The 26,071-nt window shown below is 46.1% G+C and overlaps 2 protein-coding genes across 4 annotated transcripts in view; one reads left to right on the forward strand and one right to left on the reverse strand.

The window, feature by feature from the left end:
- The window catches only part of myo18ab (myosin XVIIIA b), a 272,470-nt gene that overhangs the window by 82,886 nt on the left and 163,513 nt on the right, over positions 1-26,071 (forward strand). The gene's annotated exons all lie outside the window — the stretch shown is intronic.
- The window catches only part of cuedc1b (CUE domain containing 1b), a 35,475-nt gene that overhangs the window by 5,297 nt on the left and 4,107 nt on the right, over positions 1-26,071 (reverse strand). For 2 of the 3 annotated variants that reach the window (XM_088906852.1, XM_088906854.1), the window contains exons 2-8: positions 6,796-7,673; positions 5,201-5,328; positions 4,299-4,425; positions 3,424-3,640; positions 2,772-2,843; positions 992-1,081; positions 26-116 (exon numbers count right to left, since the gene is read on the reverse strand). In XM_088906852.1, coding sequence (XP_088762978.1) covers positions 26-116; positions 992-1,081; positions 2,772-2,843; positions 3,424-3,640; positions 4,299-4,425; positions 5,201-5,328; positions 6,796-7,125 — 1,055 coding nt within the window. In that variant the 5' untranslated portion in view covers positions 7,126-7,673. Of the gene's footprint in view, positions 1-25; positions 117-991; positions 1,082-2,771; positions 2,844-3,423; positions 3,641-4,298; positions 4,426-5,200; positions 5,329-6,795; positions 7,674-21,884; positions 22,308-26,071 lie in introns of those variants that run through there. The other variant, XM_088906853.1, reaches the window with a different exon arrangement.

Genomic DNA, 26,071 nt, shown 5'->3' on the forward strand with positions numbered 1-26,071 from the left:
CGAGGAGAGGAAGGAACAAGGATACGATTGGTGTTTCAGAGTTCTTCTCTTTGTCTTCCTCCTTTTGGTCTTCTCGGAGAAAGCCCTCGCGATTTCAAAAAGCTTCTTCCTGGTAGCTGCAGAGCAGAGCATTCGGTCAGACACTTTGGAGGCAATGACGGAACAGGACCAAACAGACCTCTCCTAATTGCAGACTATCCTGAAGGCACAGGCAGTATCATTTTCTCTGTAGAATTCGGTCATGCTCAGCTCTTGTGTTTAAGAGAGTTGGCAGGCAGGACACCTGTGCGACTCTGGCTTTGATTGCTCTGTGTTTAGGCTAAACATGTTTGACAGCTGGACTTGTGATGTTTTCAATGTCCAGATCTATCTATTCTGTGTCTTTCCTGTAAAACAATGTTCACGGTAACACAGGAGCCCCCTCATGCTGTATCTGCGTTATACAAAGTATGCGGAAATGGCCTACGCTTTCAGAGGTGGTCTCTGAGAGAATGACGGGGTCTCTCTGCTAAACTCTCTGGGAGGCCATTTGAAATAAAACTGATTTTAAAATTCACTGAACCCCAAAATTAACTTCCTGCACCCCTATATCTCCTTCTTGTATGACCTGTGATTGTATCCTGTAAATGTTGCGAGTGTTTGTCCACACATTTCTACTCATGATGACACAGGAGATGCGCAGTGCAATATTTTACAGGTCAAGAAAGGCTGAATTTAAAAGCACAACACAAACTGGATACTGCTTTCCTGCTGTGGGGTCCACAATCCCTCTTGAAAGCTTGACTCCTGTCCTTTCAGCCTCTTGCCGATGCAACTCGCATTTGACCAAATACATATATAAAAAAAGCAAGAAAGGAAAACTAAACCAGTGTAAGCAACCTCTCGCTAGCAAATGATTCACAACCAGAATGAAATGCTCAGGGGACTCTAGGATAAGCAGAAATAGAAAAGGAATGCATTCAGTCTCCAGACCCCAAAAAAGGACACTTACATTTTCCCATGTGCTTGAGCTTGTCTCGGAACAAGGCATCATCCGAGACGGCGGTACAGGCCTCCCCGGATCCCGAGGCACAAAGATCACCTGCAACAAACACACTAATGTGATGCAGAAATGGGGTAACAAGACACACAGGCCTGGACAACGTCAGGTGCATTTCTAGCTTTAACTCCCCATGTGTGACTGCAGGCAGCAGGAGATGTAACCCAGGTGCTGAGTGCAGGATCATTATGATGTCATAATAGCTCCCACTGGAGTCAGTTACAGAACTGGTGATCTGAGTATAAGCGGCACAGAAAAGCATTTTCCTCCTCTGAGCAAACTTTTGGTCTGCCGAGACGGTATTGACCAATAAGAATCCAGATGGAGTTGCTCCCCAGATCAGACATTCTCCAGCTGAAGTGATTTTAAAACCCGGTACATTATCAGGACAGTGAAAATGGAAGGCTGTAAAAGAGTGCATAATGAGAGCCTGGTTTGAAAATCTTTAACTGAGAAGTTCACAGGCTTAAAGATTTAGCAATTCAGGGCCGTGTTTATTGAGCTTGCTCAGCATTTATGGTTGTTAACTTTGTAAAATACATCATATAAAGTTACCTAAGCTCTATGTACTGTTTTTACTTCTGATTCAACAGTACCATGGTATGTTACACAGTCTGTGTTACAGACATAATTCAGACTCTTCCTCTTTATTTGGCGGAACTCACTAGTCTAAGGAATTAGCAACCTGACCCTAAGGATGAGGCATAGGACCCCCTGTCTCTGCAAGGAATGAATCCGGGAGCCGCTACAAGGGTGAATAGGGGGGTCAAGGGGAAGATGCACGAAGGTGGGGCCTTTGCAAAAGTTTGCAACAAATTCCTAATGGTGCTTTGCAGTAGTGAGATGCCTTTGAGACCATATTTGAACCAACTTCAGTGTGAACATGAAATACCCTCCTATTGCATGGGTCTCCTTGCCAAGCAGCATGATCTTAGATCATAAAGGTTACAAAGAGAGGAGGCCTTCCAACCCATCATTAATATCCCTCAGATCTAATGACTTTATCCACTAGTGTTTTCTTGAAGGAAGCCAAGGTATCAACTTCAACAACCGGGCTGGGAAAGCCTGTCCCACACTCCCATAGCCCTTTGGGTTAAGAAGTGCCTCCTGTCCTCATACATATCTTATGTAATGCAGTGACCAAATTGGCACAGTTCTCTAAACAAGTCTTGCCAGTGAACTGTTCTACACTTGACCCACTGAAGGTCTCTTAGAAGACCATGCAGGTGTCCTGTGAAATCAAAATGAACAATGGCAAACCCTGTGTCCCAGCTCTTTCAAGTCTTTAGCTATACCTTTATTCCACCCTTAACAGTCACAAAAGGTATGAAATCTTTAATGGTTGCACGCTAATTGCATCGGCACGACAAACACATGATGGTCCTCACAGGCCTGGGAATTGGTAAGCTTGGAAGAAATCTTAGCACACAGCGGAACACAAAAATGGGTTGTGGTACATCAGACGAAGACTACTGTGACTTATTTCTTTAAGATTTGTGCACTGGATTCTGAAAAAGGCCACCACACAATTTGGCCCAATGATCATTTAACTTTTAATATGCAAAAACTTGATATACTTGATGCGTAATAAACGTTCATATGCAGAAGCTGTGCTGCGTTTAAGATCACAGGAAGTACAGGCACTGGCGTGACACTGCAGTTTATTTGGAAAATAAAGTATCTGAGCTGCAGCGAGGCTGGGTGGTGGGCTGGAGAATTAAATGATATCTACCTGCTGTGGAATTCTCCATGCTAGCTGATGAATGATTGGATCGGGATTTCTTTGATTCATACTTCAGCCGATCTAAAACAGAGAGAATGGATGTTATGATGGCAATGACAGAACAAGACAGTGGGCAGCAGAGTCAGCAGCTCCAGGCTTTATTTTGTGACCAGGTTACAACTACGTCTGGGATCTCTGCCCCAAACGGCGCCCGTTAAAAGTGTGGAAGCTGGGTAACTGGACACCAGCGATAACGTTTCAGAAGCGGCTGTGAGTTGTCCTGCCAAAAGCGAAAGCGTTGGTCAATTTGCAACGAGAAAACGCCAGCTTAACGAAACATCAAAGCAGACAATTCGGCAATGACACTGCTGACTGCAAAATCGAATTTTTACATTTTTACTACGCAGGACGTTGAAGTGATGGGAAAGACAGACGAGACTGAAGCAGAAGGCTTGTGCGATGATGTAAACAAGACTGAACCGTCATTGCCCACTGCCTCACATCAGTAAAGAGGGCTCTCAAGCACCTGGGCTGACTCTTCTCTATTGCCAAACACCCTAAAGACAGTACATGGCAAGATGGAGCTCTGATGGGCTCAGGTTACACAGGGTGGTCCCCCACCCTGCCAGAAACCAGTGCTGCGCTCGGGGGCCCACCCCACCTCTCTCCAGCGCGATGAGGAACTCGCGGTTGCGCTGCAGCTCCCTCATGAACTCCTCGTTCTGCAGGAAGAGGGCGATGCGCTCGTCCTCCAGGTACTGCTTCAGCTTCCTCTCCTGCTCTGTAGCCACGGCCACCGGCGCCAACTGCTGTGTTACCGACGACGACGACGACGACGAAGATGACGAGGCCGGCGGTGGGAGGCCCCCCTGAGACTTCTGGGAGGGGACAGACATGAGAACTTCTCAAACGCTGGTCGAACCTCCGGCACTGTTGGCCACTGCATCACTCGCCAAACACCAAGCATGCTGCTGGTAAAATAAACCCTCTTGGATAAAAGAAAAGTTATTCAATCCTTGAGTTAGTTCTGATCAGAATCCATTTTAAGGGTTTTGCCCAAATTGGGAAAGCTTGCTCTTGTTAGTCCGACAGTATCTACTGACAGCTTCCCCTTGCACAAGAAAGAAAAAATGGCAACAATTTAGTAACGACTTTCCAACAGATGAAAAGGTACAAAGTAACAAACAAGAAGAGACCATTCAGCCATCTAGCCATTTTTTGTAAATGAGACAATTTGGGCCGAAGGATCCAGAGATTTAAAGGAGTCGCACATATCAGGAATGGCACATGCAAAGACAGCTGCAAGAGGTCTCTGGCTTTATGGAGAAGTTCTGGATGCCCCAGGCATAGAGGGTATTTACTGGAGCAAGATGAATCAAATACCTTGTTTAAGGGTATAATAGCAGCACTCCACCTTAGACTCGAATCTGCATCTCTCTGGTCCAGATTCCTAGCCAGTACACCACAATGCCTTCCGATGCATCAAAAAGCGTATTGCTCCCTGCAGAGGAGCGAAGGAACGTGGACGACTGGTACCTGCACACTGTCCATCTGCTGGGGGAGGATGCGCAGAAAGTCATCTGGCAGGTTGCCGAGCAACGGAGGATTCCAGTTCCTGTAGCTGCGCTGGGGCCGCGTGGCTGTTGGGGGCAGAGCGTCAAACCTGTGGGGAAGCAAAAGGTGTCGCTGGGGTCTCGCTACCTCTCGCTGCCTAGCAGGAGGAAGCCTCCCTGGCATTACCCTGAGCACATCGGGCTTGAACACAATTAACCCGCACTCATCACCAGGTTCTGCTTTCCCCTTAACCCCACTGCTGGGGCCTGCTCTCAGACTGCCTTCTCCCTCCCATCCTTGAACCCACTGCTGAAACAGCAGATACCTATGAGAAGGGAGTACAGATGTGGTCAGCTCTCCTCTGCAACCGTGTGATCTAGAGCTTCATTACCTGTCAGGTCCGGTGACTCATAGTGGTTATCTCTGTCACTGACAGGGCCCTCCCAGCCAGGAGAACAGGAGCTGTAATTGCCCCAAACTAACACCAGATGGTGCCATAAACAAAACTGACCTATCTCTTGGTAAATCTGCAGAGAACTAGAATATAGTTTTAAACGTCTGTTACTACTCGCTCCCTAAATACATTTTTATTATGTCTTTTTAGTACGCGTTATAATTAACATTTACATGGCCTAGTTCTGCAGTATGCAGCTTCAACATTGCACAAAGATTTGGCTAATAAGCCCATTAAGCAAAGTGAATGAAGTTCAAAATTTAAACCTCTGTTTCAGCCTTTTTCATTTCCCGCCCCCACTCTTTCTTTGCTCTAGGCCTTGGAAATGAACCTCTCTTATTCAGTTATTAATATTTCTTCCCTGCCAGCTGCCCTTCAAACTCCCTCTCCTCAGCACCTCATGGCTGTAAGCCCGCCCCTTCCTGTTTACCTGGGAGGTGGGGTGGGTGGGGCCTCAGGGTACTTCCTGTCATAGATGTGCATGTCGTAGGTGGGTGGGGAGTAAACTGGGGGGGGCTCCTCGTCAGAGCTGTCTGGCTCTAGAGTGCGCTCCAGAATCTGGAAAACATGAGAGGCACATAAGGAGAGGAAGAGTCTGATGAAGGCGGGATCGAAGAGTGAATCGAATGAGATGACACAGCGTGCTTGTCTCCAGACTGGGTGGCAGAAAGAGCTTTAGAAGCTTCAACTGGATTAGAATGAATATACTCCACAGTGCAAGCCTACAAACAAGAGACCAGGTTCAGATAAACAGCAGAGAAACAGATCCTAAGTTTACATCATATATTGATTTCTACTATTAAGAGACATGATTGACTTGAGTCTTGGGAGTGAAATGTTCCTCGCCTGTTCTGGGGAATCTCCTGAGTTTCTTTGTGGATCCCAAAGGGGCTCACAAGATAACCATCCCTGAACAGATGACTTCCGATTTACAGCCTTATAATGCTGACCTGGAACACGCATCTCTGCACATTCCGCTGCAGTGAAATCAAGGCAGAGGACAACATTCTATTTACACAGGGCCTTCAGAAGTGAGTCAACAGTGCAAACATTAAAACTGGAGGCCAAGGCAGGAAGGCAAAACCAATGCCTGGCATCTAAAGCAGTGAAGTAAGTTTCATGCCTGACTTGCGATCAAATCAATTTATTATGAACAGCCCCGCATCTCCACTCGGAGGCTCATGAAACTCGAGATTAATGCTTTGCATTAGAGTGACGTTCAGTTGTCAGGCTCCAAGAATATCCCAGAATACCTCATAATAAGCGGAGGTTGAAGGGGCTGGAGCTATGTCAGTGGATTCTTGTATCTGCAGGTATTCACAGTTGCAGACCCAGATCATCCTCATCAACTGTTTCTGTTCATGTCTCAAAGCATCGCAAGTCACGAGTTCTGTATCAATTCTCTACATTCTGCAACGTAATGTTTCATAATTAATGCAAAGGTGAACGGTTGTACATAAACACAATATTTTTTTTCTCCTGGAAAGGATCATAAATTCCTACACTGCTTCCCCCCATAACACCCAGTTTTTTCCATGTCTGCTCAGGATTGTACATGAAACAAGCTAGCTAATTAAAATTGTGTACAAAAAACCTGTAAAGGCCATCAACCAAAACATTTCACCCACCCCGAATCACCACTAACAAATAAAATGAATTGTTCCACACTGATGTTCCTGAATGAACTAATGAACAGATAGAGACAGATGGGACGCTCAGAGGAGTAGGATGGACAGCACAGCCAACTCCTGGGATAAGTCCTGAACTTTGAAATTTGGGATTTAGAACCAGAAGGAGTAGTCGGGACGTTCCACACTTTTGAATAAAACAATTAAAAACAAAACCAAAGGAACGGGTGAAGTTTCATTCCATGCTGAAAAGAAAAGAGTCTTCATCAGCCAAAATGCTGTCTCTTTTCTGTCCAGCATGGATGGGACTGAACTTTATACCTGTTCCTTAGCAGCCCACGCATTCTGACGCAGCTTCCTCGTAAACAAAGCCAGGCCGTCTTTAGGCCTCCCTCACCTCGGGGGGGATGCTGTCCTCGGAGTCGGAGCTGTCCGTCGAGCCCGGCCCGTCAATGCTCATCTGCAGCAGCTGGTCGATGGTGGCGTCCACCGCGCCGTTGTTGGCCCGGAGGACACACTCGATGACCTCGTAGTCCATGCTGGGGAACATGGTCTTGAAGTCCTCCATGGCCTGGTTGAACTCCAGGCGCCTGACCTGCCGGGCGGGCCGGCTGTTGTTGAGCTCCCCGGCGGGCGCCGCGCCGCCCCTGGAGCCCCCGCCATTGGCGCTGCCCCCGCCACCGCCGCTGCTGCTGCTGCTGCTGCTGCGCCGGAACAGGCTGGTCATCCTGAACAGCGTCAGCCACAGATCCCCTCGCCTGCTCCGCCTCCTCCTGCGCGCCGCCTGCGAAAACGTGGCGCCGAGTCCTCCCGGCCCCTCTCCCGCTCCCCTCTGGTGTCTCGTCGCGCTTCGGTCCCCCCCCCCCCAGCTCCGGCCCCGTCACCCCGTCATCCTCGCCGCACGGGCCTGCTCACCCGCTGGGAACACCGGCAAGCGCTCGCTCGCTCGCTCGCTCGCTCTCTCCCTCCCCTGTCGCGCTGGTGAGGGAAAACCACAAGCTCTTTTTTTTTACCCTCGGATTCTGCCTCTTATTTTTGTCCCTTCTTAAAAAAGGCTCCTTCTACCCGCCAAGGGAATATCGCACGGCAGGTGACCGGCCTAGTTCCATGACGTTGACTCGATCCGTTCGGTCCCCCCCCCCCCAGGCCACGCGCTTAGTAGGAGAGCGCTGCGCTTTCTGGGATACGTCCCTGGTGCTTTTGGAGGGGAAAAGATCTTCAGGCCCGAGGAAGCGTCTCTGGCTCACCCACCATCTCAGTCCGACACCCCAGCTCCTGTAAAAACAAACAAGGCCTTGGTAAAGCCAGATTCTGACACAGCAAGAGCTTTCTGTAACAGAAAAGACCTGCATCAGGGCAGAAGACAAAGGCCTCATCTTTAACCTCTGCCTGAGGACATTCTAAGAGTCTTGATGTGACCAAAAGCCACGTATCTTTTAAGACCCTTACACCATGTAGGTGATCACTGGATCCCTGCATGGTTCTGTCCCAAAGCCAACCGTGTTTTCTTCTATGGCACTACACTCCAGTCCCCCTTGTCACAGGAACCAGAAGAGGACTTTTTAAAGCTGGGAGGCTGCCTCAGCATGGTACGGTGTACAGCTTCTCACACAAAGGCATGCGGCTCAGCTGATGCAAAGAATTTGAAAGAAAAGCCGAGAAGACCTGAAAGAACTTGGGCTTTCATTCAGAAGCGGCGCCGAAGACCAGCATGCGCCGCAGGCAAGACAACCCCCGGCTCCCGAGGCAGGCTTCGCGTTCGTCTTGAGACGACTTGCGATTCGCGTCCCAAACGCGAAGCTTTCACAAACGAAGCTGGCTGGGTTTCGTGCGTGGCACAGGTGTGTGTGAAAAGTGAGCTCCAGAAAAATGACAGAAGGGGGCTGCTGCATGAATGGTTAATGCACATAAAGGGAAAAAGCAACCAGACATTCTGGAGCTGAAAGGAATGTCCTACATAGACAGGACGAAGGAACTCAACCTTCTCAGTCTTGAACAGAGAACACCATGAGGGCACCTGACTCACATATTCAAAACCCTCGAGGACACTGACAAAGTCAAACCTACTCCTGTGGGCTTCTTCAGAATCAACTGTTTAAAACAAACTTGAGAAAACAAATGGAAACTACACAGAAGAGAACTGGAGGCACTTTTTTTTCTTTTACCCCACGGTTTGTTTGAGTCTGGAGCTACTCTGTCGTCTTTAACCGTCCTGATGTCGAAGGCCGCTGCTCGGGAACCGCTGCTGGATCTCGGCGGGAGCAGGAGGGGAGCTCTCGATGGCGGAGCGCGCCGTCTGCTCAGTTTACCGTCACGCCCTCGCCTTGCGAGCGCCTGCTTCCCTAGCGCCCTGGTTTCCATGGAGACGTTTCGATCTCTGGGCACAACAAACCTCCTGCCAACACCAGCCAGGCAGAGACAAGGAGACGGGCACTGCCACTCATACAGCAGCCAGAGTGGCAGCTAAACGCAGCTCTCAGGCAGGTTATGGGCAGTAGTTTTCACGCTAAAAACGACAAGATGATTATGACCCATTATCATAAGCTGTTTTAAACATCTAGATCACTCTGACAGAAGCCATTGGGAATGGACTTAAGACCACCTTAATTTCACAACATCAAACCTTGATTTCAGTTTCTTTAGGTGGAAAAATAGGAAGTTTATTTAAACAGCAGAGTCCGCAAGAATCTGTTCCTCCTTTCTCTTTGGTAGTTATAAAAGCAGGAAAAGAGACTTTTGTCCTATACTGCCCATATTAAATTGCTCTCCCTTTTGAGAACTTTTTTTTTAGATCTGTTTTGCATCATGCTGTGCCCATCCCACTGTATTTTGTTTTTTATTTTTTGATTAGGAAAAAAAAAGCGTCCATACATACCGGGACTGCATGAAAGGTGCAAGGTACAGGCAGTGACAAATCATTACCACACCCTCCCAGTCCCAACAAGCGCTCTGTCAGCAGTTAGTCACTAACTGATCTGAGGATCTCATCCAGACATTTTTAAAAGAAACCAGAGTATCAGCTTCAACAACATGGCTGGAGATTTCAGATTTACTGAAGTCCTTCTTTCAATTCCAATTTTATGCAAGTGAGAGAAAAAGGCCATACACAACGCAACACTTTATGATTTAAGGACAAAAAACTCTGGGAAAGTTTTCCACTTCTATTATTGTCCATGGCTGATATTACTTAAATGAGCACTTATAACGATACAAATAGCTTAGCACACAAAGGTTTCCTCTGGTAATATTCATGAATAATTCAATGTATTCAAAGCTGCCAAATGGCGTTCATCACTGACATTAAGAAGCCTGCCGAACAGATCTCCCCAGCGTACACGAACATTCAGTGGGTATTTTCAGACCCAATTTTCAAAAATGAAATTCATCAGGGGAAATAAAAACTCCTGTAGACACACTTTTACAAAAACCACACACACAAGCTCCGTCTGCACACAAGACGCAAGTTAAATCATTTTTGCTTATGGTTTAACCAAGCACGTTATTAATGAGAGGTAGAAATGTTAATGGCCAATCGGATTGATCTCCCCCTCCACATACAAAACATCGATCAGTAATTCTGAAATATATTACAGCCTTCTTTATTCCCAACCTCTCCAGTACACAGAAGGATCTGGGGCGTCTCTGCTCTGGCTGGTGCTATGCTCCTTCAGAAAACATGAAACTGCGTGGAAATGTTACGCATATTTTACTGTCATAAAAACGGCATTTCATCCACATGAGACAGGTAGTGGTCTAAGTAATCGATTACCTCTGGAACAGAGGATAGACCAGCAAACAAGAGCGAAGATAAGGCTGCCCATCCTGGGAGGAGAGGAAGGCACAGGCCACTGTCACTGTCTGCAGTGTCTTCATGAAACAGGCCAAAAAATGGTGGGAAGAAAAAGCATTTGACCAGACAGCTTAGATGCAGAGCCACTCAGCGCTGCAGTGTGATGCGAATGGTACGTCCTTCAGCCATGCCCACATGGCACTGCCAGGGTCCAGCTGAGAAGACAGCAGCCAGCCTGCATCTGATTAGCACGGAATGAGGTTCCCTCACAAAGACCAGTGCTGAATGCTGATCAAGTCCAACACAATGGGCCGTGGAGAGTTGCGACTTTTCGTTTAATGGATGACTTCATTCTTTCTGCACTGTATATATGCTTTTAGGCCTTTCGGAACTGATCAGAATAAACCAACTTGGGATTTTACGTGACGGCAGAGTGAGACAAAAAATGCAGTGTAAGAGAACGATGCCACTGGACGAGACTGCATTTCAGAGTGTTTAGTAAGACGCTGTCTAGAGGGGAACTGCAACTCAAAGGCCTATGGTTTAGGATGAAACCTGGTGGGTTTTTATGGTTTTTGCTCTTAGTATGGACCTATGATCAGCGGATGATTTCCAGGATCTCTTTCGAATGAAAGCGTGCCCTTTTTAAGAAAGGCTTCTGAAACGCCCCGTCCCTAGGCCTTGCATCCAGGATAAACCCAGACCACAGACAGGCTGTCTTATTTCGTGGATGACGGCTGCCCAACTCGGATGCTCCAGCCCAGCCAGAGAGCTCGCCTGCGATTGGCCCAGATCTGCCTGCTGCGAGCGGCTGCGAGAGGCCTGCACTGGCAGCCATGGGTAATCGCTTTCATGCTTGGATGGATGCCGCCAAGCGGACTCGCAGTGCCCCCCTGTGAGGAGCTGTCGCCTGCGACGGGCCAGCCTGGGCGCTCTTCCACTTCGGAACAGGGCCATTGAGCCGGCAGCGGCAGCTGCAGAAGAGTCTTTGACTTTACTTATGGCAAACGCCAATCAAACACCCCACAACACGGAGCAGCACACTTTGGATTTAAGGCCTCTGCGTCTGTGATCACAATAGGTACAAAAGCACATGATCTAAAAGGAGAATTTACTTTTAAGTTCTCTTGAGTGGTTGTAGTTTGCCGTTTTCTTTTGGTTGGCTCCCTCCAGAAAACAGCACTTAATCAGTTTCGTGTGAGAGGATGAGGATATCAAAATGAACGAGCCGCACTTGGTGATTTTGGTATAATCGAACAAAGCACCCCTCCTCACGCTTGGCAGTTCAAATCTTTGATTATGAAAGAAGTGCAGTGTTTGATTTTCATTCTGAAGGCGAAGAGAATGCCTTTTGTTTGCACTAACTGTAGAGAATGTATCTGGTTACCATTTCAAACACCAAAGCATAATGGGTAATTCAATACTCTGAAAAGGATGTAAATACTCTGAGCTTTTGACCTGAAACCATGCCACTGTACAATACTGTATGAATTCTTCTAAGGGCTGGGGCTAAATTTTAAAAAATCATAGCATTAGGCCTCCAAAAGGGGTCTCTCGTTGTTGTTAGAAAACTCAATACTGCGGTTTTATTGAAGCTGAATCTGGATGGGTCTTCAATATTTAATTTACCCTTCTTGACGCAAACCACATTACATCTCTCCACGCTGAGCAGGAATTTACTGGTGTGGCCTACATCCTTTCCCTGACAATAATAAATCTGTCTCCCACATGTACCGTTAATGTGCATTACGCTGAATGCAGTTTCTCCTTCTCCTAAGAAGTGAAGAAATAATTGCATCTTTCAAAGGAGGAGCTGCAGAAGTTCAAAGATCAAGGCTTTCAGAGCCATTAACACTTTTCAGGTGTGTACTTGACCAAGAGTAATTGAGAAATGCATTTTAGTTCCTGCAACACAGCACTGCCTGTGTATCAAATTAACCCTTTGTTGTTTTGCCTGAGTGCACAGAATGTCCAACTAATGCCTGCACCACTGGTAGGTGATTCCGATCTGCAATGAAGTACAGTGTAAGCTATGATCAAAGTGCTTCAGAGCATGGAGTCCACCAGCTGTGGTAGGGGTGCAGCAATACGGAGGTTAAGATTGCCCCAGGGGGCTCTATTCTCGAATGGTGAATCAGCTAAACAGCTCTCAGGCTGCAGTTACCCATGCAATTTGTATCATAACCACAGCACTGCATAGCACAGGGGCTGATGGGAGAGGGCCAGCTATGCATTCTTCATTGGAACAATACACAGAATAGAAATACCCGCCACTTAAGAACATGTGGCAGCAGGAATGCAACAGCTCCCATTGAAGAAGGGTAATACTTAATGGCAGGGCACAAATCCATTCCTGTCCAACCACCTCCTGCACACCAGGGTACTTGTATTATTCGGAGCACAAGCAGGGCCACGCCTGTTCACATACAGCACAAAGACATTGAGAGCCCATTTTGCGTCTCCCTGGCATTACAGGCAGGGTGCATGTTAACCGAGAGATGCGATTCCTTAGAGTACAGCTGGAGGTGACCTGGTTAAAGCAGGCTGCTGTACCACATGACTGCACAAGAGTAACAGCAGCATGTTATCACAACAAAATAGGGGCTTCGTGCCTCACGCTCACATCTGCCCCACCATCTGAAAACTGACCTGGAGTTCTTTTTACTGATAAAGATAATGTGCTGCCAAAGAGTTATGGGACAGCTACATATATAGTATGCACAGTGTCCAGGTTGCATTCCATTATTCAGCACTGGGTGACCCTGGAACATGGGATATAGTCAGTCAGATCAATGCTGAATGAGGATAAAAGTCTGAAGGCTAAGCTCCAAATAGGAGGACATTTTGCTCACTACAGAGATTTGCAGTCACAGGCCTTGAGTCTCTACAATATGGGAACTGGTTTTATCAATGAGATGGAACCGTGTTTCAGTCTCTGAGGGGAAAGACAACACAGTACAACATAATTTAGTCTCAGTAATGTGTTCATGTAGGCCTTAATAATATTCTCCATAGACTTCAAGAATTAAATTAACTCCACTGCTTCTGCTGTCTGCACTGACGGACAACATCAAAACTCCTTGTTTTGTGAGTCATCACTCACTCATTAGATGCTTCAGGGGACAAAAAGATCGCAAAAGATGTTGAGAACTAAAGTGAATCTGTGTCCAATTGGCAGAACAAAAAATATTAAGATTTTGCACATAGAATATATAGTTGTGCAGATATGTCTTCATAATATTTGTTAACAAGTGATTCATAGTAACAGTAAACAGATGTTCTTTAATATTCCCTTTGCTCACAACTTCAGTGTTAATATTTAAACAACTGTAAGCTGTGCTTTAACATCAAAGTGCTTCCTGTTGAGAACAGAAAACTTTACTTCCTGCTCTCATTCTTTTCTTGTCCGCAGCTCAACAAGAGGACTTCAAAATAATAAAACGCAAAAGGACGTTTAATAGTTGACACAAAAGCAATCTCTGTTGGAGGAAGAAAAGACCTTTGTCGCACACTAACAAATGCTTTAGGCAGGGAGCTTTTCACTTGTTAAAAAAACTGCAGATTCCTTAGTTAAGAGCACTACGGCATTAAATCCAAAGAACTGAAACCTTGCACATACTGCTCCAGCAGCAGCCCTGCTTTGTAATTTCTACAATGCCATATTAATCTGTACCTATGATCGCGCTATATTTAGCAGCAGAATCTGAAGCTCTTTGTCCTGTGGACAAGACTATAGCTGCTTACCCACACAGAAGGACAGCAAGCTGGGCTGCCCTTGCAGAGCGTGTGGTGCAGAAGGTTATATCAATCGCCTTTATTCAACCCTACAGATAAAAGGCTGTATCCAGCTGTGAGGCTAAACAGAGATCCTATTGCCACAGGTCTCTCTGGCTTGCCTTCTGTCCTGGCCTCCAATTTATTCTCTCCAAGCTTGGATCAATATTCCTGTGTCCTGTACAATTTGTAAGGGAAAAAGACACGGAAATTGTCTGGGGAAAAAACGTCTAAAGTAGTAGTGATAGGCAGCTCTGAAACAAGCAATGGTGCGTAATGCGTTTCGTTTAAAAAAAAAACTGAGTCTCTTCATCCCCATGGTGACCTGCTCCAGTGGACAGTGTAGAGACTCTTGATCGCCTTTGCTTTTCCTTTACCAAGCACAGCTGTAGTACCCCTTTTCTGGGGGAAGAGGCTCCCCCTGGGGTAGTGCCCATTATTGCCCCCACCTCTTCCATCCCCTGTTTTCACATGACTCTTCTGAGCAAGAGGTAAGCGAATCTGGTTGCTAGGAGACGTGGCTGCGGAAGAAATTGGCGTTTTTGGTGATGGCGGACATTACCTACATAAATCTACTTGAAGCAAATCACTGTGGAAGCCTGCATCGTACAAGGAAAATGAGACGCGGCACACTGCAACAGAGGCTATTTTTCCTGATCACAGCACTGGCCGACACTCATGATTAAAGTTTAACACCTCCCCAAGAAAAATCCCTTGTCCAGGAGTGAAGGGTCACACTCAATAACAGCTGCTCTACACAGAGAGGAGGGGTGAGAGCTTCCCCCAGGAGTTCCTCCCAGAACACTAGAACATTGTTGACACAGAGGAGACACATCAGTAACCCACAGTAAATGGACATGTGGACAAAGTCCGAGTGAGGGTACCCTCTCCAGGCCTCTGCAGCAGACTGGGGGGATCCCTCAGAGAGTGACCCCTCCATTCTGCCACGTGTTCCAGGGCTGTGTGAAGACGGGCACCATACAGTATATCTCTTTTATCGTCCTCTTCTTGTATTCTGTAGATCAGAGATTCTGTCACAGCGAGTCAAAGGGAAAAAGGTCAGTGTATTTAACAGCTGATCAATCCACTTGACCAAAAACCCATTTAGAGGTGTGTTGCTGAACTAAGAAAGAAACCAGTATTATGTTTTCCTATGATTTAAGTTATGTATGTGTGTAGATGCAACTTGCAAAAAAAACTATCAATGTAGAACCTACTGTGTTCGTACTTATGATTCTGGGAATTCCACTCAGGAAATGCCATCATCCAAGCTCAGGGTCATGCGTTTAAGCCCCATGTTGGGAACCACCCATTCGGGCAGCATGGTGCGGGAGTGGCTTCCACTTACACTAGGCTAGTAAGTGGAAAGCCAAATCAAAGGATGGGCATTGCTGTTACCACGGAATGCTTCATTCCGACTGCGTGCTTGATTAAGATGGCCAGATGTGGAAATGGATAAAACAAAAGTTGCTTGGATAAATGCATCGGCCAAATAATCAAAGAAGAATAATAAAAAAACATAACCCTCTCAAAGCACTGATCGTATTTGATTGCAATGTGCAATGTGCTCGGCCAGATTTCTTCTGGCATGCGTGCATGAATTACTGGAATTCTGCTTTGTGCTGTTATCGACCTCTTCGCATGCTCCGTGTGGCCGTTTGTAATTTGATTGTTTATTGTTGTAAATGTTTATATGGCTGTGCTCTGTGTTAAATGCGTTAACGTGTCGTGGAGCCCCAGTCATGTCTTGCGCTGTCTGTTCTGCCAGCTTGTGTCAGGTTACAGAACCTGCAGCCTCCCCCTGTTAAATAAAGACAGATGAACCTGTGTCTCTGTCACACTTCCCAGCTCAGTCTAGTAAGACCACTGGCCTGATCATCAGACTTACATAAGAAATGCATCCACCTGGCTCATGCCCTAAACGCAGAAGCTCCTCATCCTTAACTGAATGAACTCTGCCGGGATCACAGCAGACAGGCTCAATGAAGTCAGGGGAAGGGCAGGCATGTCTCCACCACAAACTACAGCACTCAGTCAGAAATGCTACCCTGCATTTTCCATTACGGGCAAATTGCCCGGCTCCATAGTAAATGAATGACACTGGAGAGCCAGGGTTAAATCAATCCCTACGTGAAATGTAGCATTTTCTTCTTGCTTTCCTGTTTGATAGCGAATTGCTTGATAGACACCAAATTCAGACTTTTCATCAGACCTCTCTCAATTAAAAGGTTTTGAGACATCTAACATTGAAGTACACAGGAACACATCTTCTACACACAAGTGAGAATTTTTGGATAGCAACTTTGGATATTCTGCGCGGACAAAAGAAGGGAATTAAGAGAACACACTCAGCAGTCACATGTCGGCTCGCTCCATTATTACAACAGTATCCCTTGACAGGCTTTGAGGAAGTCACGGTAATTAGGAACGTCATTAGCATGCAAGAACCAGGCCTGGATCTTTGTCCAAAGCACAGTGTAACCTTTGATATTCATTGGAAGTCATACAGGGCATAAAGGCTTTTTTCTTCTCCAACTTGTATCCAGTGTCGAGAAATTAAGCAGCCGACCACAAAGCTTCCGTCCATGACAAGAATAAAAATGAGAAAAGGGGGGAAAAACATCATAACAGCCCACTCTTTGGCTGCAAGCCAGGAGACAACTAATGGAAAGTCCTGCTAAGCCAGATGTTACAGCTGTTTACCAAGGACATTAAAGCACCATGACACTTCTTCCACTGACAACCTCTCCACAAACCCTGAATGTAATAAAAATACACTGTGGGTGCATTTCAACAGTTCCCACTTTGCGCACACATGAAAAACTGGTTACAAATGCAGACTCAGAGGTATGTATTAACAGTGCAAAAGCATACACCTGCTATTAGAACAGCACAATGGTCAAGCACAAGCTTAATGCTTTACAATTCACCTGCTGGGTGTGCCATGCTTCATGAAAGATCAATCTTCCAATTACACAAACTTATTCCCCCTTTCAAAGAAGAGCCGGAGAAGGCGAAGAGCACAATTCAGGAGCTCTCCTCCAAACAATACTGTATCAACAGCTCAGCTGCCTAACTCGCTGGGTTTGTCAGTGGGGCTGCAAACAGCATTGCAATGGGCTCCAGTACTCAGCGGGTCAGTCTTGGCGCTGCGATCCCTGGAACAGGGGGGTCTCGTCTGGGTGTTAAGTGCCCGAAATGTGCAGCATGGGAAAACAGAGTTAACACTTCGCCAAACAGTCAGAACTGCGGGGTTTTGACTTTGAACTGTCAGCAGGAATGAAATACTGAATAAAAGGAGGAACCACAACCTGTATATGTAAAAATGCATTTTATTTTTCTACCAGCCTGATATAATGCCTGAAGGCAGTGGACAGAACCAAATTTCTCAGACAATTTGGCCTGGCCTTAAAGCTGATTTCTATTTCTCAGCAACCTACTTGGGGAGTCTTCTGGGAGGAAGTATTTCATGCAATGGATGTAGAGAATCATGCATGTTTGGAGTTTACCTCTCTAGAGTCTTGCACGTTCCTCTGTACTGGAGTTCCGACTGTCAGACGTGCACTGTTATTACACTAACCAGCTGTAAAGCAGCTCAGTGCCACGCCTGCCAGACCCTACCTGCTCTCCTTCAGGCCACATTGTTCTGGGGGATTATCCAAAGCCTTTCAAAGATTCCCATGTGGCTTTAAAGCCGGAGACAAAGGGCTGAGCCTGTGATCTTGCAGCAGCCTGCCACTGAAGATGAGCCATTTTAAATCATCTCTCGTTCAGACAGCAGTGGAAGGTCAGAGAGGGCCTCTGGGGTTCACTTGAACACACCAGACAAAGGCGTTTTTCGTTCTGCATTTCCAAAACAACGTGTCACCTCACATTACAGGAAGGACCATTGTGGACTCTTTGCGCCATTAATTAACATCTGCTCAGATGCACCTCTAAACATGAAAGAGGCACTTGAAACATGAATCTATAGGAGAAGCATGCAATTATGAATGTAAAACAGATGTATAAAGATGGACTCCATTTTTCTAAAGAAGATACGCATTCATTACATTGGAAACCAGAACTATAGCAGATCCACAATATTTTATAATGGCATACAATATGTTCTTTCTATGAATCTTGCCCTGGGCTGGAATCAGAGATTCCTCACTCCAGGGTTGTTAAAGCTAGACACCTATAGGAGCCCACTGGAGGTTGGAGGTAGATCAAGGACTGATGGGAATGAGTGTGAGTAACCACAGTAGCCCCGGCCTGTTTCCTCTGTATTTTACAAGCCATTGCAAGCCTTAGGGCACCTTCCGAATATTAATTCTGGGGCTACATATGCTCTGCAAGCACAAAGATACAACAAGGAAGACCTAAAGAGAGAGAAATCCCTTTGCCATCAGTGTAGGGGCTATCCGGTCTGTACCATGGTTTCCAGTTCAGTGCTCAGTAGGAAAATGTTCAAATCCCACCTAAAATAACCATATCAGTCCAGTACCAAATACCCCAAAACAGCTCAGACAGGAAGAACTAGGAAAACATCATTTATTTTTTACTATATCTACAAGGATTAAAATCTACTACAATCTTCTTCATTAATACACTCCTGAAAACTGCACATTCCTTAAAACTCAACGTATCAAGGAATATGTTTTATGTCATTTCACCCCCTTTTTTCACTGTCTGAAGCAGTTCTTACTGCATTCTTCTCTGTCGTGTTCTGACACCGACTTGGGCTAATTGCTGCTCCAATCTCCAGCTCAAACCCGCTCCCTCGAGTCTCCGCCAGAGCTGACTATAAGAATGTGACATGGGGGAAGTGTATTAGGGCAGGGGTTAGGATTCTGGAGTCCAGACCAAAGAGCTGTGGGTTTAAATCCCAGGTGTGACACTGCTGTTACACCCTTAGACAGATTACTTCACCCAGACCCACTAGTATACATAGTCTGGGTTTCCTGATTGTCACTGTAAATGAGAAGGTGTTTTCAGGTTGACCTAACTGGTTAAAATAAAGGAACGAAGGTCACCCACTGCCCTGAAGTCACTGATATTCTTCCACTCCTAGGACTGTGTCAGACAATCTCAGTCAAAACAGCAGCTAAGGACTATCAGTAAGATTACACACAATGTAATGGGAAGTTTCAAATCAGAATAACAGGGCAAAAAATCTTACTTCAATTACACCAGTCCTTAATCTAAGCGGACTGAAGAGGCAAGACATGAGACAGGATGCAAGACAGAAGAACTGAGCACAGCAGGGAAGTTCCTCAAATAAAAGCTTTATCACCCTGCAATGGGAAAACCTTCATCAGAAATTTGCTTTGCCTTCTAATTCTAAAGCTTCCTTCTTTTGGTAAATGCTGAATGTTCAGCTGCACTGCAGGATATAGACATTTCGCACACCAGAATTTCAGGCACTCTATTTCAGACCGGTTCTTCCCCAAAAATCTTCACTTAACCACTCAAAAATATTAGAGCTGACCTTTTTCAAAACGCAAGCAAAAAGATTTCATTTTGCTTACGTGCTTCAAAAGCCCTTTGGGGAGAAAAAAAAGAAATATGCAGCTCTCATCGCTCTGTGCGAGTAGCACTTTGGCAGCACACTGTAGGATAAGACCTAGCTTTCCGGACCCTCAAACGCGATACTATACAGTACATGTGCACTGAATCCTAACACTCTTGCGAGAGGAGTTAACAAACAGACCAGTGTCCAAGCTGAAGATGAAACATACTGGGACGTCTGCTGGCAATAATTCCAGCAGAAGGAAAGCGGCTTGACAAACAGTTGTAAACAAGCACGTTTGGGTGAAAACTGACAATCTGCCTGCCAAGACAATTTTGCATCTCCGAGCGGTGAAGCCAACTTTGGGCTTTGGCAAAAAAAAAAAACAGCCATCCAATTCAGAGCAAGAGCCAGGGTAGCGGTTTGATCAATCAATACAGGCTGCAAGTCTTGCAACGTCCACGTTAGTGCTCTCAGAGCTGCGCTGGGATAAAGGAGTGGGAAGCGTCTGCAACCCAGAGGGTTTCTAAAAGCTCAGTGGTTTGTACCTGGGTATCTAAGCCAGATCTGCATGTGCGCGGGGCTGTTTAATCTGAGGTGTGCCCCTGTTACTGTGGACACACAATTGCAGGATTGCATTCCCTGTTGCTGGGCTTCAATCAAAAATGCACTGAACCAGTTTCTGTAACTGCATGCAGAAACACTAACTTCACAAATGCATCCAGATTGTAGAGAGATGCTTTTCAATAAGGCTTAGGACTCCCTGTTCGGGCAGTATGTGTAATACTCTGGACATCTCACAGGCCTGTGTTTTAATGTTGAATATCTGAGAAAAGTTAGAAGCACAGAGAACATGTTCAAATATTTATATTTTCTAAACAACACCCCCCTCAGCATGATTTAATCACATGACAGTTCTACCAAGTATAGAAATGTACGTTGCTATGGACTGGAGAAAGTAATCTTTCATGCATATTCTTTGCAAGATAAACCACTGATGAAAAGCTTTGATACAAGTGGTCTAACAAGCAGCATCCAAAATAAAGAGGAAAAAAAAGTTTAATATTTTGTAACTCCAAGGACGGGTCTGCAATGCAAAGATGAACGACTGGAACATCTGATTTCTAAACACACAAGAGCCACCAAGATAAATACTGTTTTTAACCCTTCATTCAAAATGTATTGGGGAGAACAAAGTGGAAGTTAATAATGAGTAACATCAGTAAAGTAATTAGTAAGGTTATTGGTTACACATGCTTTCCTTTTCATAGTAAAATCCTGCAGAAACAACAGCTACAGCGTTTGCCAGCGAGATTTTTTTTAACCAAATAATATGTAGAGCATTTACTTCCTGGACAGCATTTGTTTTGCGTTAATGTAGAGCTACAGGACACACAATGTAAAAGACACAAACCGATCACTTGCATGAATTGGTCCTACAAACTGCTCTCTAGATTCCCAAGCGTCCTGCATATTGCTTTGGTCTCCGGGGATGTGGAAGATCAAGCCACTGCAAATCGCATCCCGTTCAGAAACTGGGGGAGGCACACCGTCCCCCCACACAATCCCTCAAACCAGAGGAAGAAAGGAAGGAAGTCGACAGCTCAAGTACATGAGCGGCGAATACCGGAGTGATTCAGGATATGCACCGCCACTTAAAATACAAGGTGCAGCAGCGCGTTCTTCCACGTGCAGAACAAAACGCCAGCCGCAAAACAAGAAACAAAAGGGAAAAGGTTTGACAACCTTCCGAAATCATCTGGTTAAAAAGAAACAGGAAACTGGCTGTGCCAGGAACACTGGAAACCCCCTCCTCTCCACATCCTGACTTACAGTAACTCCCAGGTGCCGGGGGATCAAGGCTCTGGACACAACCTACCCAAGAAAACAAGGGAAATGGCTCCTTCTGCCCCTCGGGCATTCAAACCCACGCGCAAGGCGGAAAAGGGGAAAACCGCTGCCTCTGTGGAAGAAATGAGTCGAACATGCTCCTTGACTTATCCCTCCTCTGAGCAGAAGCCAATCTCACAGCTGCTCTCAGCTCTCCTGCAACTAGACCTGCAAGCACTCCCTTTACGGTCACAGTGCTTGACACTCACAACAAGGGCTTTTCTAATCCAAGTCAAGCTGGAGTACTAAATGCCCGGCCTCTCTCCGTTTGGTACGCCAACCTTCTTTGGCAATACTCTGACAAGAAGTTAAAGGAATTCATTTCAACTCATTCAGCAAGCACGTGGAATGAGGGAAGCTGACAGGAAGGCGAAGTCAGCAACAGCTTCAGTGGATAAGGGCTGGGGCTTTATCTGCGCGGAGCTGAACCGAAGCTTGCAGACAGTGGAACATTGCAATATCTCGTGCTCGGCCCCAGCGTAGGAAAGTGCAGAGCACATGGAGGACAAACAGGAGCCCGGCATGGGAGAGCTTCACTCACCTGCAGAGCTTCTCTGGCCCGGCGATGATCCACAGCAGAAACCGGACGGCCACGGACGTCAAGGCCAGCACAGAGGGGAAAGGGAATTCGGGGAGGGAATGGAGCTAAGGCTGCGTTGCAAATCAAATAAAATGCATTAGTGGAAGAGGGGGCGACCTGCCAGAAGCCCCACTGGCGGCATTCGATTCAAGCACTGAAGGAGTTTCCAGGAAAGCAAGACAAAGCAAGCTGGGAAAAACAGAAGCGAAAAATAAAAACAGAGGGAGCCCATGTGGCTCAGCTGAGGATCTGCGCTGTTATGACCATGCAGGACAGCTGCATCTGGGAAGGCTGGATCGCCACTGTCTCTGCCACCTCCCCCCCACTACCCAAAAGCCTTGCCTTCCCTCAACCCACTCCCCTCCCCCCCCCCCCCCATATCCCCAGGATAAAGGAAGGAGTTCCTGGAGGCGTCACATGCCTGCTGATTACTGCATGGGAGGGGGGCAGGGGGATGAGAGGGAAATTCAGCCAGATGGGAGGCAGTGAGCCCGCCGCCTTCCCATCATCCTCCAGGACAGCAGAATAGCAGGTCACGAAGCCATATGCAAATGACGGAGCTTTAAAGGGGAGGGGAGTGGCACCAGCTGTCCGGGACAAGCAGCTGTAATTAAAGGGATGGGGTCTTCCATTAACAGACCTCCTATATCATCATTACGTGCGATCGAGGTGTTCAAATATCCACATCACAGCTCTAATGCCACTGTTGTTTAAACTGTTACAAGGATGCCCCGGGCATTATTTACTGCAATAAGACATACCTAGATTTTCAGCGGTTACACTGCAGGATTATATTAAAGCTGATTTAGTGCACATCGGTAAAAGCAAACCTGTTCTTCTTTGCTGTACTAAAACAAGCTGGGATACTTCGGCTCATCAGTCAATGCAGACAGAATGCTTGCCCACCAGTCCTGGTTTCTAGAGTTGATTTGCATTTATTTAAAAAACATGACTTCAGGCCTTTCAGTAATGCTGGAGAGGGGATTAATCTGGAGGGCCGAGAGCAAGGGGTCTGTCCTCTCACACGTTACCCCTCTCGGCATGCTGGGGCAGAGATCTAGTGCCCGCACCTAGTGAACACAGCTGAGCAGGGAGAGGAGGGGTCTGCAATAGGGTGTGCAAGCCTTCTGCTCCTGCTCCAAAGCCCCAGGGCAATGTCCCATGAGCTTGCTAATCCATTATTCAGCATGCAAACTGCCTATGGGAGCTCCCCTTTCTGTACTGCGCATGTACAGATCCAGCAATCCATCTTTTTTAATTCTCCGCTTTCCTGCAAGCACTATTCGATGGCTGGGGGTTATATGGAGATTGGCATGAGAGACCCTAGACCTGGTGGACACTCCAAAGTGAGTTAATTCATGGTCTGGGATTGTGCCTGTGCTCAGGTAGAGATATTGTTAATATGCAGCAAAGAGGGTAAAGAACTGAGGTAAGGAATAGGCACGATTCCTTTCCACATCCCAGCCCAGGGCTGAATACAGTGTTTGAACCAGGAAGATTTTACATGAAAAGGCTGAGATTTTAGAGCCACGTCATTTATGGAGCATCCTTACCTACGGTTTAATATATCTGGAAACAACATTAATGTTATGCCTTCCGTTCTCATCTCTCGATGCGGTTAGTGCATCTTCCACATTTTAAAGCAAAAAAGAAGTGAGGGTTTTGCTCTCTGAGACAGGAATACTGCTGCTATTAGAACATGTCAAGAGAAATAAAGCTTTCTCACTCAGATCCTAATCTGAGATTGCAACCTTCCACTGTTCCTCAAGCAAGCGGCCCCACAGCAGTGGGAAAAATCAAAGTGCTGTCAGCATGCTTCTGTACATGCACATCACTTTAGGGTCCACAAACATTCTTTTATTTTACCAGGTAAGTGAAATGAAAATAATTCTCATTTACAACGGTGACATGGAGATTATACTGTACGCATTGGGACATTTACTGGAGCAGTAGGAGGGAAGAGTCAAGCTCAAGAGAGCAACACCACCACCCCAGGGATTTGAACCTGCAACTCTCTGGTATGGTCCTCAGGCCGGAGCCCTGGGGTTTTTCGCTGTTATACAGGAAAGGTTCAATGCATTGGTAATAAATTCCTGTTAAAGGACAAGTGTAATCTCACAAGATGTGCTACAATCTCAAAAATTCACCACAATTACAGACTTTTCAACAAGGGATTATAACTCATTAATTAAAGGCCATTAGTGGCTTATCTCTGTCACAGACCAAGATGAACTTGCAGCATGGTCCCTAGAAAGCCACAAACTTGTCAAACAGCATCCTCTGTTCGCTCACTCATCAGCACAGGAGCCTGGAAAACAGCCCTACCAACCAACAAGTTCTGACTTCAGCCTTAATCAAACAAGAAAAACTGCAACCAGAAACGCTGTACGTCGTGTCAGGTCGTGGCAGCAAGCATAACGAGCAGGTCTGTATTGACGAGCTGCACGCTTGGCGGAGGAGGAAGGGTTGCGAAAAAGCCAGCAATGTTGAGGGCACACTGGGGCCAAGACCACAGAGAGGGTGAGAAATGAATACCGCAGTGAAGGCGATTGGTTTACACTGATCTTCAAGTCGCTGGCCCGAAAAGGCCTAGATGAATGACAGAAGTGTTCAGCAGTTCATCCAGGAAATATCCGTGCTCCATCATGCCTCACTGAGCACAACACACGCAGGCAAAAGATCTCCCCACTAAATTCCACTGATTCTCAAGGCAGCTGCTACAGCGGTGCACATTCCCTGCACGCGAGTGTTGAACTGCAGTTTGCTACAGCATGACCTACCGTAAAAGCAAGGTGTTTGCAGGATGCTTTCCAACTCTGGTGTGTTGTACAGCATGTGGGAAATTTCATTAAACCTTAATACTTTGCTCAATTATTTTGGAGCTGTAAACGGAACAGATCTGCAACGTGACTCCCGTTTGACCATAAGGAAATTCAGACACTCGCCACTGAACATAATCGGATGAATATAAATAACACATCGGTCAGCAGTCAATTGAGGACTGTTAATTGAGGAAAAAAACTACAGTACATCATACTATCCTTTTCAATTGTTTCAAAACAGACCTCAGATTAACTAAAAAAAACAGTTCATTTTTTTCTCCATTATGGTCTTTGTAAGAGGGGAGAAGCTTTTTTTTTATCTGGAAAAACATTGCAAACGCTCCACCTTTACTTCAGAAAGCAAAAAATGCTTTCCCAAAACAGATGTTCTCTTCAGACACTTCTCCCTTTGACAAACCTCCCGGTCATTTTAAGTTTCAGCTTCGGGAAAAACAACCCAAACCACAACCATTGTCAGCGATGACACACTCACACTCATGTGAAGAGGGAGAAAACAGTTTGAGAGTCATGGCAGCAGAAAAGACAGAAGTGAAAAAAATGTCCAACAGAGAAGCAGGCACTAGCACAACAGCCAAGACGCTCCAAGTCAGAACAGCGGACTCAGCGAGCAGTTTCTTCTCATATAGAAACTGTGACTGAAGTAAAAAGAAGACGAAGGTGGCACTGCTTGCCATATGCCTAAGAACTTTACAAACCCCGAAATAAGGACAGTAATTACCTATAGTCTGTCAGACCCCGTAAGGAGTCCAAAATCTGTTGTGAACTTTGGGAGAATCCTGAATAAAAATTCATGAAGTCAACAGAACCCTCCGAAACACTGGCCCACAGACGAAGGTTCACCACAAGTGTCTGTATCCTGTACTCCTAAAGCCCCCCAGCACTGCTGTGCTTTCAGCAACTGAATAGGATTGATTGAATTGAATTAACCTTTATTTCCCTGATTTGTCTTGCACATCAAGAGATCATAACCTTATGTGACAATACTACCGTACAGCAACAGTACAATACCGTGAACATTTAACCACATCGCTCAGTCAGAGCTCAATCCGCTATCATAAGATTAAAAACCCACAATTAGCTGGCAGGGTGTCAAAAACAGTTAAGTGTCTAAAAGCTGCCAGCACTTTAATGGGGACAGGATTTGAGTGTTACGGTCGGGAAGGAAACAAATGGTACTGCCTCCCAACTCACAGCAAAACAAGAGTAACTGTAAAAAAAACAAACAAAGAACGGTTCATTTCCCTGCCCCTTTCACGGAAGCTATCAGAATAATAACAATAATAATCTGTCATGGTCTTGCTCTTA

Source organism: Atractosteus spatula, chromosome 27, assembly GCF_055471065.1.
Source record: "Atractosteus spatula isolate fAtrSpa1 chromosome 27, fAtrSpa1.hap1, whole genome shotgun sequence".
NCBI lineage: Eukaryota > Metazoa > Chordata > Actinopteri > Semionotiformes > Lepisosteidae > Atractosteus > Atractosteus spatula.